At 52.3% G+C, this 18502-nt stretch overlaps 1 protein-coding gene across 2 annotated transcripts in view; it reads left to right on the top strand.

Moving 5' to 3' along the window:
* Window positions 1-18502, top strand: part of SHB (SH2 domain containing adaptor protein B) — a 134319-nt gene that overhangs the window by 48137 nt on the left and 67680 nt on the right. For both annotated transcript variants that reach the window (XM_042912615.1, XM_042912616.1), the window contains exon 2: window positions 1735-1855. In XM_042912615.1, the coding sequence (XP_042768549.1) occupies window positions 1735-1855 (121 nt within the window). The remainder of the gene's footprint in view (window positions 1-1734; window positions 1856-18502) is intronic.

Below are 18502 nucleotides of genomic sequence, written 5' to 3'. Positions count from 1 at the left end.
CAAGTGAAAGACATTGCCAGACCCAGCGCTCCCCCCATCCCCATTTTCCCCCTGCCTGGTGTCATTTGAGCTCAGTGAGTCTCAAGAAAGGCCACGATTACAATGTCAGCATCTGGAAGTGTCCCCGCTGGGACTCTAAGCCTGTCCCACAGCCACAATGAAGCAGTGGCAGAGCAGTGGCAGTGGGGTCACACATACTCAGATTTCGGGCGCTCCCGCCCTGGGTCATTCCCTGATAAGCTTGCTCTTGTTCAGGGAGCAGTGACTGCTATGTGCCATGCCTCCCATCAGCTCCCCCCTGCCCCCACCGGCCGCATGCCAGTGACAGGGCTGCTGCACGCTGTCCCTCCGCGGGCATCACATTCCTGGCAGCTGAAGGTCACTTGCTCCCTCTGCCAGGGCTGCTGCCACAAGCTGCCATTTACCAGGCAGACAAAGGGGGATTTTCCCTTCCCCTGGGTTTATAGGCCCCTCAAATGCTTTACATTCCAGGAGCTGGGAGAGAGAAGAGGCTCCTGTGGTTTCTAATTAAACCCACAATTTAAATAACAATTCATGTAACCCCAAGGGTTGAGAGAAATGCTAACCTATCCCCTCTCCAGAGAGGCAGCTGGGTGGCCTTGGCTGGGAGGCTGAGTACTTGCCCTTTGCCAGATGTGACCAAAGGGGCAAAGAACTCCACGGAGGTCACAGCAACTTTGTGGTGGGGCTAGGGTGCTGTGACAGGGAGTGGGTTTCCCCACTAGTAATTGTGCCCCTTTATGAAGCTTAGAAAGTCAGAAATGGGAGGAAAAACTGCCATGTTTACTCTTAGCCCAAGAATTTTTACTCTCCTCCAGGGAAAATGTGGAACTTTGTCTCCAAAGTGTTCACATCCCAGATTCTCACGTGCTCCTAGGACTCCCCTCCCTGCCCCTGCTGCCTACCCCGAGGTGACTCTGTATTTGGTGGAACTTTGCTGTTTTGTGAAATGCTGACAAGTGAGGAGGCCGAGAGAACAGCCCTTAGAGGCAGAGGATATGGCTGAGGGTCTTAGTCAAGCCCCTTCCCTCTCTGGACCTCAGTTTCCCCATCTGTTACCGAAGAGTCTTCCAGTTTATTGCTTCCGAGCCCCTTTCTGACCATGGCAGTCTATGGGCCCCTGAGCTGCTTTTGTATTTTCTTTGGGTCTGCCTGGGGCCACGGTCATGTTTGCAGTGTGTTGATCTCACCAAATTGTTGTCTGATTACCCAAGGCATGCTTGTGTTCCAGATTGGGGGAAGATGGAACGCTGAACATAATTATCTCTAGGCAGGCTCTTCTAGGCCTCAGCCAGCACCAGGAGCATGTCAGCATCTCTAGGCTTTGCTATCTCATTTCCAACTTTCCTCCATTTCCATTCCATTAAATTGAGCAACTCACATTCCCCAAAGATGCCCTCCAGGTCCTTGCCTTTGTGCTTCCCTACCCAGATGCCCTTCTGTTCTCATGGCTGTGCCCGGAACAGCCAGGCTGCCTGCTCAGAGGCCCCTCCCTTGTAAGGAGCACTGCCAGTGTGGGTCTCTTTGTTAGGGGTACGAGAATTGGAGCTCCCTAAGGGCAGGCACCAGCTCTTTCCTGTCTCCACCTCCCCCTCCTTGCTGGTATGAGGCAGGCTCCATTTATGTTTGTTGGAGCAAAGCCTGGTTGTGAACAGAAGTGAAGCAGAAAGCCAGAGGTGGATTCACACACTCCTGCCATCTTGCTCCCTGCAGGTGACCATTGCTGATGACTATTCTGATCCCTTCGATGCCAAGAATGATCTCAAGAACAAAGCAGGAAAGGGAGAGAGTGCTGGCTACATGGAGCCCTACGAGGCCCAGAGGATCATGACAGGTAAGCAGAGCTGCTGACACAGGGACTCAGCAGGGAGGCAGAGGGGCCGCTCCTGGCAGGTGCCCAGCCAGCCTCAGCAGGGGAAGGTTTGCACTTGCACCACGGGGGTTGGAGGATAGTGCTGTGTTGAATCTTCACTACAGTTCACCAGTTCATGTCTCACCTACATCAGGAAGAACCTGGCAGGGCACACGGAAAGTCCAGAAAAAGTACAGGGCACCAAGTAACAGTTACCCAAGGTAAGAACTAAAAAAATACGAAAGGAATTTCTGCTGAAGAAAAATACAGCTTTTGAGATCGAAAACTTAGCCTGGAGCTTCCTAGCAGCCAGGGCAATCAAAGAATCATGCTGGGTCATCTTACTTTCAGTACCTAGTAGAAGAAGGGGGGGGGGGCGGTGTTCGATCGTTGGGGACAAAATTATCCCTGGCCCCACACCAGGAAATCTTTGGCATGTAGCTGGAAGCAGCATTAAGTCCTCTGGTCTACGTGGCAGGTTTATAGAAAATACAGAGACTTTCCCCACTGTGGCTGTTTTCCTGTTGGCCCCAGATGACGAAACCTTGTCCAGATAGTCATGTGGGACCCAGAAGAAAGTGGCTGTGTGTGCAGTACCCTGCTTAGGGCATCTTTAAGGAGTGAATGGTTATGAGGTGTCTGCCATCTCAGACCCTTGGCATGAGCAGGCAGTAGGGAGAAACCACACACGTGGGTCCTCCTGGCTCAGGAGGATGGTCCAGAGACAAAAGAATAGTCCTATGGATTGGCCCCCTGTGACCCCACACCGGGCAGGAACATGAACAGGGGTACCACATGAGACTAGAGTGCAGGAGGGTGGCCAGTAGCAGGTTGGGAGCCGCTTTGACTTTTGAGGCCTAGTGAATTGGTGCCCTGTGTGTCTTGGGATTTGGGTTACAGATGCCACTTTCTAAAGTGACCCTCTTATGGTTTGCTCAGTGTTCATGTCTTTGGGTACATTCTCTTGATTCCTCTCAAATTAGAAGAAGAAAGGGAAAGGAAGCAACATTGAGCACTTAGTGTATGCTGCGCCCATGCCGAGTGTAGCTCATAGGGTTGAGGAGACCGCATGCAACAATTGCTGAAAAATACGGGTACAAATCCAGACCCTGCCTCTAAGACTCTGCCTCATGCTCTCCCGTTCCTGGGTACTGATTCTCTGGCCACCAGTGTGGCCTCCAGAACGCTTAGCCACTTTGCAAAAGGCTGAGGCAGGGAGTGATTAGGCCAGACTTCTGTAGCGCCTCCTGCTCTCTCCTGATCTCTCCTGGGAGAGTGGCCTCTGTGGGCAGCAAGAGGCAGAGAGCTGGGGCTGGCGCCTGGTGGAGGGGTAGCCTGCTCTCCTCCAGTGACTTAGGGAAACAGGTCTGCTGGTGGAATCTTGTTCACCTCAGGACTGTAGTGATACCCACTCCCGCTGCTACATGCCATCATCTCCACCAGGTTTGGTGAACTATCAGCTCTGTGGGAGCACCGGGGGCATGTCAGCCCAGGGTTAAAGGAGTGGTGGTTACAGGAATGACTTTGGGACCCTCTGCCACATTCAGATGTCAGGCAGCAAGGGATATTCAAGGCCACTTGAACCCAACAGCCTCATTTTATAGATGGGAAAACTGAGGCTACAGAGGGAGAGATACTTGCCTGAAGATACATAGTAAGTTGGTGGCAGAATGGCAAGTGTGGCCTGTGCTTGGCAGGGCAGTCTGTGGGGTGGAGTCCTGGAGGAAGTGTATGTTTGTGCTTGATGCTGGGGTATCCGGGACACAAGGAAATGGTGGGAGCCATCTGAGGCTGGAACCCCCGCCAGGCTCCAGGCTCTGTACTGGGCCCTTTGACATATATACTTTTAAGCCTCACCATGTCCCTGCAAAAGGAAGTAGTGTCTCACTTTACACATGAGGGAAACAGGACAAATCGCTTCCCTGGGGTCACACAGGTACAAGTGAGGGGCTCAGACCTACATCTGCAGAACATGGGACTGGGGTAGAAGGGCACATCTGGGAATCCAGACATTGTGGACACGGCTGTCTTTGGAATGGAGCTGGTTCCTCCTTGGTGCATCCGTGGACCTCAGTGTCAAGTAGCTGCTTAGCTGGACAGAACTGTTCTGTGGGACTTTGGCTTTTTAATAAGACACACCCACGGCAGCTAGGTCCAAGGCAGAGCGGTTTGATTTAATTAGAGATCTGTTAAGATCTTATGCATTCTGTCTCCAAAGAGTCATCCTTGTGTTTGCTGCTCTGCACTCTCTTCCTAGCTTACAGGCTATGCCCAAATTTACCCACATTTTCGGTTTCTAAGGAAATAGGTGATTAAACAGGACGTTTTCTAGCTGTAACGACCTTACTGCAGCTCCCTTTGACTCAGAATTCTTTGTGTGTAACGTCATCGCTCTGACTGATGGCAGGGAGAGGGGGCTGGGGTGAGCCAGTGCTGTGTAAATGTTCTAGGAAGCAGCTCGTCAGGGGAGAGGGGGGCAGTGGATCACGGGGTGCATGCTATAACATTTACGTGTGCATGCAACTTCTAGGAACAGGGCAAGCGTCTTTGGTAGATAGGAATAACCCTGTTGGGAAGAGCATCCCCTCTCTGCCTGAGATGGCATACCTCTCTGTACTACTGCAGAAGGAACCCAGGTGGAATCAAGCAGATCTGAGATGGCCACTTGCCACCTGAATGACCTTGGGCCTCAGTTTCCCCGTGCAAAGCAGTAGTCTTAGAGCAGGCAGTTGGTCATACTTCTAGCTGTTTGGTTTGCAAACTGGCTGTTTGAGCTTTGGCAACACATTTTGTGCCTCTGTTTTTACCTATTTGTGGTGGTAGCTGCTAGGCTCTTGTACTTGTTTACAGCATTTGATGTGAATTCTTGTTGGATACTCACCATCACTCTTTCTTTTCTTTTCTTTTCTTTCTTTCTTTCTTTCTTTCTTTCTTTCTTTCTTTCTTTAATGTTTACTTATTTTTGAGAGAGAGAGAGAGAGCAAGCGTGCACAAGTTGGGGAGGGAGAGAGACAGACAGAAAGACAGAATCTAAAGCAGGCTCCAGGCTTCAAGCTGTCAGCTCAGAGCCCAACACGGGGCTTAAACACACGAACAGTGAGATCATGACCTGAGCCAAAGTCGGACGCTTAATCTACTGAGCCATCCAGGCTCCCCTCACCATCACCCTTTAAAGTGTAGCTGCCCGTTTTACTGATGCAGAAACTGAGGCACAGAGAGGTTAAGTAAGTAGCCAGATAGTGAGTTGTGAGGCTGACTGTTGAGGCCCTATTTCAGCCACTGTGTAGGACGTTTTGTCCAGGGCCTGTGCAGCCCTGGGGTGCTGCAGCTTGATTTTCAGAACCCCCCTCCTACCCCGGATGACTCACACAGCCTGTGATTAGCTGATGGGGTTTTGTTCTTGCCTCCTTGACTCCATGCAGCGGGTGGATGGGGGAGGCTTTGGGGAGGTGTGCTTTTGTGAACAGAGAACTCACCCCAGCCCCACAGGCTGTGGTTGCAAAAGAGGGTGAGGAGAAGTGCACCTGTTTCCTCAGGGGCTCCTCTCACCTCTTCCCTCTGTCTGCCTCAGTTTCCCTCTCCATAGATTCCCCTTTGTATCACCCACAGGAATTAGGTTCTGGTTCAAGATGGAGGTGAAGCTCTCCACAGAACCTCACAACCCAAATGCCCATGAATTGCCTGGGCTTCGCTCTCTGCCCCCATTGCCTCTCTCATCCCAAAAGCAGCTTCAGAGGTAGCTCCTGAAAACCCGAGGGCTCTGTGGAACCCAGTGGGGAAGCTCGTGACCCAGTTCAAGCTTTCCTTTTTATAGGTAGAGAAACGGGCTCAAAAAAAGTCATAATCCTTTTGAGATGTTTTTGAACTTACCAATTAAATATGAAGCTGTCCTGTGAGGCAATGTGTTGCCCATCCCTAGAGGTATCCAGGCAGAGGCAAAACAGCCCACATTGAGAGATGACATAAAGATAGTCAAGTAACAGATGGGTGGTTGGCTCAAGCCACCCCTGAAGTCTGTGTCAACCGTGAGTTCCGAGATGTCATGATTCACTGTGCATTGCATCATCATTAGACACCTAAGACCAGGCCCGTGAAGGGAGTACCGGAGACCAGCTCTGAATAGGAAAGGATCTGGCAGCTTCCTTTGTCAGTGCCAGCCTGGCTTGTGCTAACTATACAGCCCTAATTCCCCTTTTCATCTTACACGACCCTTCTCTCAAGGTCAGATTCTGGCCTTGGCCTTTTCCATGCCATCTGGGCCTCAGTTTCCTTCCTGCACCAATGTCTTTGGTGTCCCCAGGCCAGCCCTCTGTCCAAAGCCCTACCTCATAGCCCATTCTTACCCTCTTCCCTGTGTCTTAACCCCAGGCTTGAGGGCCCCAGTCACATGGAGCCCTGCTGGTTTGGTGAGAAGGGCGCTGGGCTCCCAGTCAGGCTGACTCAGGTGCCTGGTGGGCCAAGATGTTTAGCCTCTTGATGGCCACAGTGTCCTCATTGTAAAATAGGGCACACAACACTGATGTGAGTCTCTGGTGGAAGAACATGCTCTGCACATGTGTATGAGAGTATTGTTATTGGGGAGCAAAGGGCCTATTTGGGCCTTCACTTGGTATTATGTACTATTGAGTTCTCTGGCCATTCCCTGTCGGGGTCCCTGCCCACCTGGAGGTAGGTGGCCAAATCAGCAGGATAGTGGAGCAGGTGGTCCTCAGGCCCTCTGCAGTGCATTTGGTCAGCCGAACCTGGAGCCCTTGCCCTGCCCTGTTGTGTTGGAGACTTGACCATGTAAACTAGGCACATACTGTCACTGCCTTTAGGAATATCTATGAAGAAGGGAGACAGGCATGGACCCAGGTGGTCAGTGGTGGGTGCGTGGAGATGAGTGGGTCAATCTCCAGGAGCTCAGAGGAGGGGTGAAGGCTTCCGGTTTAGGCAATCCAAGTGAGATGGGAGGGGAGAGGTGGTAGGAGGTAGTGATAAGAGCTGGGTCTGGCAGCCCAGGCAGAGGGAAGGGCTTGAGCAAAGGCATGGAGGCAGGCGTGGGATCTTTCTGCTGGGGAGGAGTGGCAGGAAATGAGGCTTTTGACAGGATAATGATAGGAAAAGCACGTGGGGCAGGAGCTTAGTATAAAGACTGATTGGGTCATGAAACTCTAGTTGACCTAAAGGTGTAGAATATTTCTCAACTGGGACCCTTTCTCCCCAGGCTTTCAGCCCAGAAGTTCTCAGAGGTACCCAAGGTAGTGGTGGTGATTGGGATGGAGATTTCCACCTTCCTCGTGTGTTTGACACCATCTCTGCCCCCTAATTCCAGGCAGTGCTGTTCTCCTTCCCTGTTATTCCAGTGGCTAAGAAAGTAAAGGGCCTTTCTGTCTGGGCCCCTGAGTCCAGGCCCTTCCCAGCTCTGCAGTTCCTGTGGACTCTGCTCCCAGAATGTCCACGTATTGTGTCTTCCTCACCTGCTCTGCGCAGCTCTGCTCCCCAAACCATCCCCACGACCCCTCACTTTCACTCTCCTCCCACCCACCTGCCTCGCCCCCTGCAGGCCCTGTGCTTCACACCCCGCCCCCTCCCTGCTGCCCTCTCTCCATGCCGCTCCAGGCTTCAGCCTGCCCTGGTGGTCACAGCCCTCCCTGAGCTTGGGAGCTGTCAGGATAGAACTTTCCTTGAAGAGCAGTCCTTTTCACCCAGCATCCTCTTTCTGCTTGAGGCGCAGAGAGGAGCACGAGCTGGCCAAGGTCACACAGCAGCGGGCTGCGGAGTGGGTCTCCTGACTTCTAACCTAGGGCTCCTGGGCCTTGTTTTGAAACCTGCCCTTCCACCCTCTTGCCTGGCTTGTCATGGACTGTGCAGAGTTCCCTGGCTGGTCTGTCATTTACCAGAATGACCTACCTACCGGACGGGAAGGAGATAATCAAGTGTAAATAGATTTTGTATTAGTCACCCAGTGGCTTTCCTGTTGTTGAGAAAGAGCCGGGCTCACACACCCAGCCCAGTGGTGCTCACCTGAGGAGCTCTAGGCCTGGGAAGCAGTGAGCTGGGGGAGTAGAATGCTGAGCAGGACTGAGAGCAGAGAGCAGGGTAGCCTGGGTTTCCATGGTGACCACTGGGCCCACTCCAGCAGCCACTTTCCTATTCTCTCACTCCACCTGGCACCTATCCCTTTGGCACTACCCACCCCCTCCAACCCCGACATCCTAATCCCCTCACCCCCCTGCCCCCCTGCCCAAAGCTTGCCCACCTTTTCAGGAAAGTTGCAACAGGACCGGGACAGGCCTCAGAAAGCTGACATTTATTGGCAGCACACCTGCTGTGTGCCAGACATTTGTCCCTGGTGCCCCCCATCACAGGGGGGAGGTTGACAAGGATTGATATCTGTTGTATAAAACAGGCAGAGAAGAACGTCACTGGCAAGAGACGGAGGAAGGGGTAGTACTGTCCCCTGAAGACCAGTATAGACCGCATAGAAAGGGTGGCATTGAGCAAGGCCACACTTAAGGTCTTGACTCAAAATGGCCTTTCCTGTAAGGCCTTCCCTGGCCACTTATCTTAAATTTCAACCCACTCTCAACACTTCCCACCCTGTTTCTCTGTTTTATTGTGTTCCTTAATACTGGTTGCCATTTAGCATACTACATATTTCACTTATCCTTCATCTTGTGTTTATAATCTGTCTACCACTAAGACGTGGCTTAACTAGGGGAGAACTTTGTTCCCTGCTGGAACCTCAGGACTAAAGCAGTACCTGGCACAACGCTGGTGCTCAGTAAATAGTTGTTGAATGGATGAGCATGTTAATTAATTCTAGGGACCCAGGGCTGATGCACAGACATGCTGGGTCCCCCTCAGGATCCCAGAGACCTCCCATCCTCCTCTGAAGATTGCCATATCTGGAAAGTCTGAGTGTAACCAGACTGCTAAATGGGTGGGGGAGTTGGGGAAGAAGCTGGTTTGGCCTTTGGGTGGGAGTCAGGCCGGTGACCCTTGTGCCTTGCTCTGTCTCAGAGACCTGTTCTGTGTCCATGCTGGAGGACTGCATGGGGGTGTCTGGTCATGCCTCTTTTCCCTGCCTCCCTCTCTGGGCTGAGAGCTCCTTGAAAGAAAGGACTGGGTCTCACCCATCTTCATTTCTCTTCTGGGCCCAGTAAATATTCACCAATGCAATGACTGAGTGTAAGAATAAAAGTCTATATGGAGAATAAATGAAAGAAAAGGAAGCAAACAGTAAACAGTTACCTGCTGTAAACAGCCTTTCCCACTTTGCCAAGAACTGCTTGCCTAAAGTCACGGGGCCTTAGGGAACAAAGTGTGATGCATTCAGTCACTGCATGGCTGTTTGTGAGTATCTGCTATGTGCTGCTGTGTACACGTTCTGTGTTCTGGGAGCTGTGCAGTGGACAGAACAAAGTCCCTGTTCTCATGAAGCTTATATACTTCAGCATCAAGGGGAAAGTGTTATTGAACTGTGATTCCTATAAACTCATTTCTGGGAGTGCTGGGACAGGAAGGTCTGTATCCAAGACACTGCCGCCTCCCCTGATCACAGCAGCTCTAGGTTATCGAGGCCTAGAAGTTAGAATCTTGCTCAAAGTCAAGAGCAGAGTGGAGACTTGTCCCCAAGGCCCTGGCCACCCTCAGGAGGCAGGATGGTCTCCATGATGTCTTTGGGGGATGAGGGGCACAGCCTTGACCCAGTGGCTGGCAGTGATATTCCTCTCTTTTCCTAACATTGGTGCAGGCCAAGACTCTGGGGGTCGCCATGGAATTTTCTAGAGCAGTGAGTATCATCCTGTGCTGTGGCACCCAGCCTCATAGGTGTGAGGGCCCACAGTGCTAATTGCAGTATCCTGCTGGACACTTGGCAGTGAGGGCCCAGACCCCCAGGAAATCAGCCCCTAAAGCCTTTTCTTTCCTGGCAGCTATGAAAGAAGTCAGCATTCTCCTAAAGGTAGAAATAAAGGAACAGGAACTGGAAATAGAGGAGCTCACCTCCCCACCTTTGCCCTTTGCCTTTCAGAATCCCAGAGACACGTTAAAAGATCTGAAGGCACAGAAACTGTTGATAATGCCCATCCAGAAATAGACTAGGGAGACTTGTGTGGATCAGCAGCCTAGCTCCTGGCATCCTTCAGCCACCCTACAGCACCCTGTGCAGGGGGCAGACCTAGGAGGCTGTGGGGAAGCACTGCCTGTTCCTGAGCAGAGGTGTGAAAGTGTTAGGAAGTTGTTCAGGAAGTTATGCCTGCCTGGGTGCGTAGGATGGATTAGAGCCGAGAGAAGCCAGAGGCAGGGGGACTGGTTCTGTGGCTGTGTGGCTACAACAGTCATCTAGGCCAAGGGGTGGGGTGAAAGAGCCTGTCAGCCATTGAGGTGCAGTGGATGAGAGAGAGGGAGGAGCTGGGATTCTGGTGAGTGATGAGAGTGTCAGTTACCCCAGAAGGGGAAGGACAGTTCTTGGGCAGAAGTCAGTGGGTTCAGATGTGGACACTTTTGCATTCAGATGTTCAAGAGGGTCCTGGAGTCAGGTCAGAGGGGGGCCCTAAAGTGCTCCCAGTGCCCTGGGGAGAGGAGCTGGTTTGCAAGGGCTGTCCAAGGAGACCACAGGCCACAGTTCCTGCCCCTCCAGAAGTCTGAAGAAGGAGATTCAGTGATTTGCCCCACACCCTATTATTTGACTAATTAATTAGTACTCTCCTCTAACTCGGGCTCAGGCTGGCTTTCTGGAAGCTTATAGGGATGACAGAGGGCTGTATTTAAGGGTGCCTTTTGTAGATTATGCCAGGAATCTCCCTAAGGCTCTAGGAGGGAGCAGTATGATTATTTCCATTTTGCAGGTCAGAAAGCTGAGTCATGGAGGCTGACTGGAACCGTGCCCCATTCTGGACCCCCCTCTCCCTCCAGGGCCTCTGCCTGGATGTATGAGGGAGGGGTGCTGAGCAACAACAGGTTTGCTGGGGGGTTTTCATGCAGCCCTTCCACCTCCGGGGTAACTTGGCAGGTGTCTGAGGTTCAGTTCCCGCCGTCACCTCCTCCCCCTCCTCCCCCTCCTCCCCCTCCTCCCCCTCCTCCCCCTCCTCTCTCTCCTCCTCTTTCTGCCTTTCAGCTCTCTCTCACCTGGCTTGGTCCAGGTGTTTTAATGTGGTACACTGCCTCAGGTCCTTTCCCCTAACAGGCAGCATGAGCATAAATAAGGAAAAGGCCGCTTCTGTCCCTTCCAGAGCACAGGCTTGTAATTATACCTGGCAACCTAAAAAATGATGCACTGGGAGAAGGTCATCTCCCAGGGCCTGAGCTTCATTGTGGGTCCTCCCTGTTGTAGCTACCACGATCACTCTCTGCATAATCACGCTGATACAGCACTCAGTGCACTACATCGTAATTCATCTGCCAGCCTGGGGGCCCCCTGGAGGGTAACGACCACAGGGCTTAGAACTCTTCCCCCAGACTGTCGGCGCCCAGTGTTTGAGATATTGGCCCGGACCTTTCCAGCAAAGAATGTCCCCAGGTCAGAACTTGCTGGTTCTGGTAGAGTGTTGTGCAAATGATCGTAAACTCTTCCCTGAAGATTAAAGGCTATCTGGGACTTGAACTGGGTGTCATTGCCTCCCTAGCCAGCTTACCTCTCAGTCCTTGCCAGCAGGTCCACATGCTCCTCCCTTGGGTCCTGGGCTCACCTGTGCCTCTGTAGGCTCACACCTGTCACCAGGCCTTGAGTCCCTATGAAGGGACTGGCACATACACACATGTCCCTGAGCCCCAACCACTGAGCCCTCCGTGAAGCCACCTTATCTAGCATCCCATTACCAGATTGGGGGTCCTTTCAAGTCAGCGCGATCCTTGTTGCCCTCCTGTGGCCCCCGTGTCACCACCTTCCCCTCCTTGTTCCCCCCCCCCCCCCACCCCAGCCGAGTGTCTGATCCCTACTCGTCTTCAGCTGTCACACTTTTCTTCAGACTAGCATCTTGCCTGCGAAAGCTGGGACAACCTCTGACCTGACCCCACATGACCTTTCCAGCCAACAGTCCTGGCACATAGTGGGAGTGGGAGAGAGTTTCTCCTGTTGATTTCTTCCTTGCTTGGCTCCATCTTGGTATCTTTGTTCACATTCTGCCCTTCCCTTCTAAAACCCGCCCGGCCTGCCAGCTTTGGATAACCTTCCCTTGAAGCCCTTCTGCATGCTTCTGCCCTCACAGCCCTGCTTCTTGGCCCCACAGATACAACCAGAACTGGACCAGTTAGCATTCAGTCATGAACCTGGCCTCAAGAGCACCCATCCTCAGCCTCCCCAAGGCCCAGGCAAGGCCGTTGCTGGGATTGTTTCCATTTCACTGATGAGAAAGCAGGATTAGAGGCCTGAGCAACTGTTCTGGTCACAAGGGAGGATTTCTGGTGTCCTGGGAGCTGTGTTCCAAAAGCCAGGTCAGGTGGGGTAGGGGTAGGATCCCTGGCTGAGGGAACTCCATGGGTCTGAGCATGGTAGAGACAGGGACAGGCAGCTGTGGGGTCAGACAGGCTGGCTCCATGGGGGCCAGATCCTGCCCTCCTGAGTAACAAAGAGCAGAAGCCTAAAGTGGGACAGGGGCCATAGCGGCAATAACTTTACAACCTAGCTGAACTGAAAAATAGTCAAGGTAGCTTTGCCCAGCATCTGTTGAGCCCCTGCTGTGCCAGGAGGCAGATCCCACCTGGGCCTTGCCCCTAGGAGGGTCATTCTCATAGAAGAAGGTGGCCATGTGATGTGTAGTGGTAGTCAGTTTTTGAGGTAAGTCAGGTGTGGGCATAGGAGCCTGTACCTGGGAGCTGCGGGGGCGGGCATTGTCTGCCCTGCTTGGGTCCGGGGATGTGGGTCAGAAGAGAACTTCACCTGGACACTGGGCTGGCGAGGATGGTAGGAACAGAGGCAGCCAGGGGTGTGGCCCAGCCCCATGTTCTAATGGTAGACCTGGAAGGAAGAGCTGCTGGACCGGCCTCACCAGGACCCCAGGGGGCCCCTGTGTTGTACCAAGGAGACCTTATCATTGAGAAAATCTCCCACCCGGGACAGGTGCTTATGAGGCTGTTGGCTCGCCCACCTCTGCCCCATCCCCAGCTCTACTCAGGCTGCCATGGAAAGGAGCCTTGTCGAATTGAGCCTCAAAGGAAACTAGGCAATGTTTCCATTATTTTCATAATTTACACCCAGAGATTAGGAGGAAAGGTTTGTTATTAATGTACTCAGCCTGGTTACCCCCTAGACTTGAAACCAATTTTTTATGTGGACCAAGATTTGCTGTAAATTCCCGAGGCTCCCGGTGCTAATGAAAAGCTCTGGGCTGCCCTTTGGGCCCCAGCCCCATGCTCCACGCTCAGTCCCAAACATTGGCAGAGGTGGGGAGTCTCTGGGGCTGAGGCTGAGCTGGGATTGCCTGTGGTTCCGTCAAACTTTCGGGCCTCACAGCCTCCGCGGGGACTTGATGCCATGTTCTAGAGTCCCCGGAGCTAGTGCTGCTGACTCTGGCCTGAGCTGTGTGTGGTGCTGTTGGGAAAGCTTACACTCAGGTGGTAAAACCTTTCCACTCTCCGGAAATCTTCCTTCATAGAGTGAGGAGTTTGGAGCCAGGACTATGTGGCTGCCCCCTTGTTTTATCGCTGAAGAAACAGAAGGCATGGGGGCGTGGGGGGGGCTGTCTGGGCAGGGCTGGAGAGGGCAAGTCCTTGCCCAGGCCTGCCTTTGGTCCCCACCATGTGGTTCCGTAACTGTTCAAAGCTTCCCGCAGCCAGTGTCCCCTTGCTTCTGGGGAGTTCATTACCTAGAAACGACCTGTCTTCTCTCCTTTGTGAACTCCTGGGGCTTTGCAGTGGCTCACACCCTTGGGAGTTGTCACCCCTGTCCAGTCATGGGGAAGTGTGAAGCAGACCCTCCGCCCGCCTCCCCTCCGTGGATGCCCCATCTTGGTGGGTCCATCTCTCTGCCACCAGGGCCTCATCTGCGGGGAGTGATGTATTTTCCCTTCCGAGGCTTAAGAGTCCAAGGGAGGCATTTTAGTTTCGGGAAATCTGTTGGTCTGCATATATTTCTTTTTTTTTTTTTTTAACATGAAATTTATCGTCAAATTGGTTTCCATACAACACCCAGTGCTCATCCCAACAGGTGCCCTGCTCAATATTTCTAATTAATATTGTCAAATTAGTTGGCCTTCCTTTAATTTTTCTAGGACCTCGGCTATCAGTTATATGTGTGGGGTTATTGTCATATCAGTTAATGTTTACTTTTCCTTTTACTGAGCGCTTTCTCAGACATTATCTCATTTCATCCTCAGAACAACCCTGGAGGCAGCCCTGTTCTCCTTGTTTGTAAGACAGCTGAGAAACTAAAACCAGAACATCAGGGCAGCCCACACAGGGTCACCCAGCAGCAGGCCCAAGGTGTGAGCTCCAGTCTCAGGACTCCCAAGTCCAGTGCTCCTTTTGCTGTATCCCCTCAGTCTCTGAGCCAGATCTTGCGGGGAGGGGTCGAGAGATTAAAGACAGTCACAGAAGCTCCTGCCCTCCAGAGCTCACAGAATGGAAGGGAAGGGAACCTCTTATCTACAGAGGTTTTGGTGGCTACATGTGGGAAACTGCCAAAGTCCTTAAGTCCTTGGTGGACACTGGGAGAGAGAGCCCTGTGTGCCAGCCAGTCCTGCTCTCAGGTCAGGGACTGCCTGTTGCTTCTGTGTCCCCAGCAAGGGAGGACTGCAGAGGACCCAGCTCAGAGAGTATCCAGCCCAACTCTCCTGGACCAAGCTTCCAGGTAAAGCATCCAAAGAGCTAGGCCCACACAAGCCACCCTCAGCAACAGGATAGAGCTGCGCAGGCTCTTCCCGTCCACAAAGAGCCTTGTGTGTTTTCGCACACAGGGCAAGAAAGCCGCAGTCGTGTCTGGAAAGAGCCCCGGGTTTGACACTAGACACAGAGCTATAATTATCATCTTTAATTACACGACAGAGCCTCTGCCAGGGAAACATGCTTGACGATTATCTCCTCTCCTGACAAGGGTGGTTCCGTCTGCCTTTATAAGTACTGACATAAACATACACGCTCACTTGAGATTTCAAAATTATAAAGGGCCATTTCAGAGTTGCCTGCCGAGGACCTCAGGTTTCTTTTCCAGGAGAATTGGGTGAGCCAGGAATAAGCCATGCAAATGCTTTCTTGCCTACTGCTGAAAAAATAGTGCCTGTTTACCTCTGAGTTGACTTGATCTCTAAAACTTCAAGAAAATAACAAGCCTTTTCCTGAAGACTTAAAAAAAAAACAAGGAGAACAAAAATCTATGTAATAGTAATGCTGTGTTCACGTTGACACACTGAGTCAATCTGTGCTCCTTTGATTTTCACACACACCCCCACCCCGGGAGGTAGACCAGGCCTGTGATGCCATCCCTGTTCTGTAGAGGGGATAGGAAGGCTCAGAGAGGGTAAGGGACACCCCTTTAGCCCCCACAAGCCAGGCTTCCATGCTCACAGGGCAGTTTTTGTGGTTCATTTTGTAAGCTCCCCCTACCCTCGACTTACTCTGGGGCCCAAGTCTAGTGAGTAAAGTTTGGAAGGCAAATGGCACTTGAGTCCCCAGGTGGACTGTACAGGTTAGCTGTGAGCTGTGGGCAGAATTGGTCTGCTGGGCTTCAAAGCAGGCCCACCAGGGCAGGGGACACAGTGTAGGAGGCTCAGTGGGACACCTGCTATGCCATCTCTCCCCAACTGCTCTCCCAGAGGCTCCTCACCACAGCCACTCTCTTAAGACTTAAGGAGTGTCACCTGCCCACCACCCTGGGCCAAGGTGAAAGACAAGCTGCCCTCAACACCCATGAGTACAGGGCCTCCTGAAATGTACCATAGTCACATGGGAAGTGAGGGTGAAGTGGGTGGGCAGTGTTGAGAATGCAGGTCCCTAGGCCCTGCCCCTTACAGGCTCTCAGTGGAGTCTAGGGACCTGCGTTTTAATACAGGGCTCCATGATTATGGAACAGACGGTCCCATGGTTTGAGAGGCCCTGCTTTAGCCTGGGGTCTCCTCAAATTCTTGAAGCCCTGGTCCCTTCTGCCGGCTGCATCATTCTCCCTGACTTCTTGGCTCATTCTCTTTCTTCCTCCATTGCGAGGGCATGGACATCCATTCTGTTGTCTCCTTGACATTCCACATACACATCCTGAGCACCTGGGGCTGCAGAGAGGCGCAGAAATCCTCACCCTGTGAGTATGGGCCGAGAGTGTGGGAGTGAGGGCCCAGCTTTGCAAGACCATCTTGTTAGCTTCGCAGAACTGCGATCTTACAGCTAGAACCGTGTAAATCTTTGAATGACCAAATAGAGCAGGGCTGGGTGCAGGGTGGGGTGTGGTTAGGGGTAAGAATCTCACCATCTCAGCAGCTCATCCCAACTCATCCACTGATTCCTGGTTTGAGTGTGGGTAAGGCGCTGCCTATGCCTCTCTTGGGCCTTAGTATCCCCGTCTTTAAAGTCAGAGTTCCAACCTGATCCTGAGGTGACTTTAGTGCTGACCTATTCCAGTGGTGTCAGTAGTAGCAGTAAGACACCTGGAGCCCTCAGTTCCTACTAAGCTCAGGGACAGGAACTCCCGCAAACAAAAAGCCTTTCGTGTGCTGACCGTTGCATTTGGCTAAGTCTATGGGTATCTTTCTGATCAGGTGACAGTATTGGCAGATTCCACCCAGCACCCTGGAAACTTGTTTCTGAGCTAAAGTCACGCTTGACTCCCTAGGGGATCTTTTCACAGAAGCCTGCTTCCAAATGGAGCATAATTTCACTGTGCCCACTTAAAAAAAATTTTTTTTCTTATATATTTTAAAGAGCTGTCATTTTGTACATGCATCATCCTAGTAAACAGGAGCAGCCCTTCAGCTTCTGGAAACCCCATTAAGTGCAGCAGTGTCTTTCTTCCTCACAGGGCAGCTCTCAAAGAGGGAAGCCAGATAGGGAAGGTTCAAGGACCAAGTAAGGGGCTCCCCTTCACTGTCACCAGATGATTTTCCCAGGCATGGTCTTTATTATTTTCCTGCTCAGAGACCTTCAGTGGGTCCCACAGATCCAAGTGCAGACTTTCTAGGCCTTGCTCAAGCCTCACCTTCCTCTGCATCCAGGGTTCCAGGCAGCACCCCCAACGGCTTCCTGCTCCCCTGGGTCAATTCTCAATGTCAGCTCCTCCCAGGAGCCTTCCCCAGATTCCTCACTCCCACCGCTTGCTGAATACTTCTCTTCCCTCTCTCTCATTCTTTCTCTTGCTTCTGAGTCCCAGGCCAGCCTCTTGTCTCCACCAGCAGCATGGGCAAGGCCTGAGTGACTCAGTCGGCTCCTCAGAGCCCAGCACGAGGCTTGGCACTTGGGCAGAGCTCGTTGAAATGGGATGAAAATGAGCTTCTCCTCTGCATCCATCTTAGCCTTGTCTTTGAAGTTGATTTAATGGCTGCAAACATAATAATCATTTGGACTGTTGGATCTCCTATTTGTCCCTGAAAAATGAGCCCCCCCCACCCCCCCACTTCCAACACACACAAAAATGAATGATTTTGAGGCTATCAGAGCACGTGGTGTCCTGAATTTAAAAACAGGCAATGCTGGGGCGCCTGGGTGGCGCAGTCGGTTAAGCGTCCGACTTCAGCCAGGTCACGATCTCGTGGTCCGTGAGTTCAAGCCCCGCGTCGGGCTCTGGGCTGATGGCTCGGAGCCTGGAGCCTGTTTCCGATTCTGTGTCTCCCTCTCTCTCTGCCCCTCCCCCGTTCATGCTCTGTCTCTCTCTGTCCCAAAAATAAAAACAGGCAATGCAGAGGTGGCTGGCTTGTCTTGTTCTGGGGGGAAATGTTGTGAGTCTCTAGGGCGCCTGTGGTTCTGGGAAGTTTACAGTTTATGGAGCTATTCGTGGTTGGGGAAGCTCAGGCCAGCAGGGTAATGGTCTGGTCTGGCCCTGTCCCTAGTGCCTCCCTTCCCTCCTTCCCCCTCCCTCCTTTTCTCCTCCCTCCTGCCCTCCTTCCTTCTTTCCCTCCTCCCTCCTCCCCTTCTTCCCTCCTCCCTCTTTTCTCCTCCCTCTTTCCCTCCTCCCTCCTTCCCTCCTCCCTCTTTCCCTCCTCCCTCCTTCCCTCCTCCCTCCTTCCCTCCTCCCTCCTTCCCTCCTCCCTCCAAGCTGGTCACTGGCCTTGGAATTATTCTGAGATCTTAGAGCGATAGAAATGCTGTAAATCCCCATCACCTTTCCCTTTACAAGAATGCAGGTGAGCAGGGTACTGCTTTACAAGGGAGAGAAGCTCTACCACAGCAAAATGCAAAGTGCCTGTCACACAGCTTTCCTGCCTTCTGTTTCCCTTTGCTTTGTTGTATTCAATGGGTACCATAAGCCAGGAAGAAACATAGCTCATATTTGTCTCCACCCTTGTTTCAGGGCCCTCTGTTCCTCAGCAGGGTCTCCAAGGCCCTGTTGTGCAATCTCCCTCTTGCCCTTGTCCCAGTGAGAAACTTCTGTCCACTGTGGACAAATTGACCAGCAGCCTTGGGGTAAGGGAGCAGATATGCATCTATCTGTCTGTGTGAAGTGAAAGGCATAGGACTCCAGGTATTAGACAAGAGGAGGATGGAGCTGGACATCACCTCTGGGCATCT

Source organism: Panthera leo, chromosome D4, assembly GCF_018350215.1.
Source record: "Panthera leo isolate Ple1 chromosome D4, P.leo_Ple1_pat1.1, whole genome shotgun sequence".
In the NCBI taxonomy this organism is placed as follows: domain Eukaryota; kingdom Metazoa; phylum Chordata; class Mammalia; order Carnivora; family Felidae; genus Panthera; species Panthera leo.
Note: the sequence above shows the minus strand (reverse complement) of the source record. Positions and strands in the feature narration are given on the sequence as shown.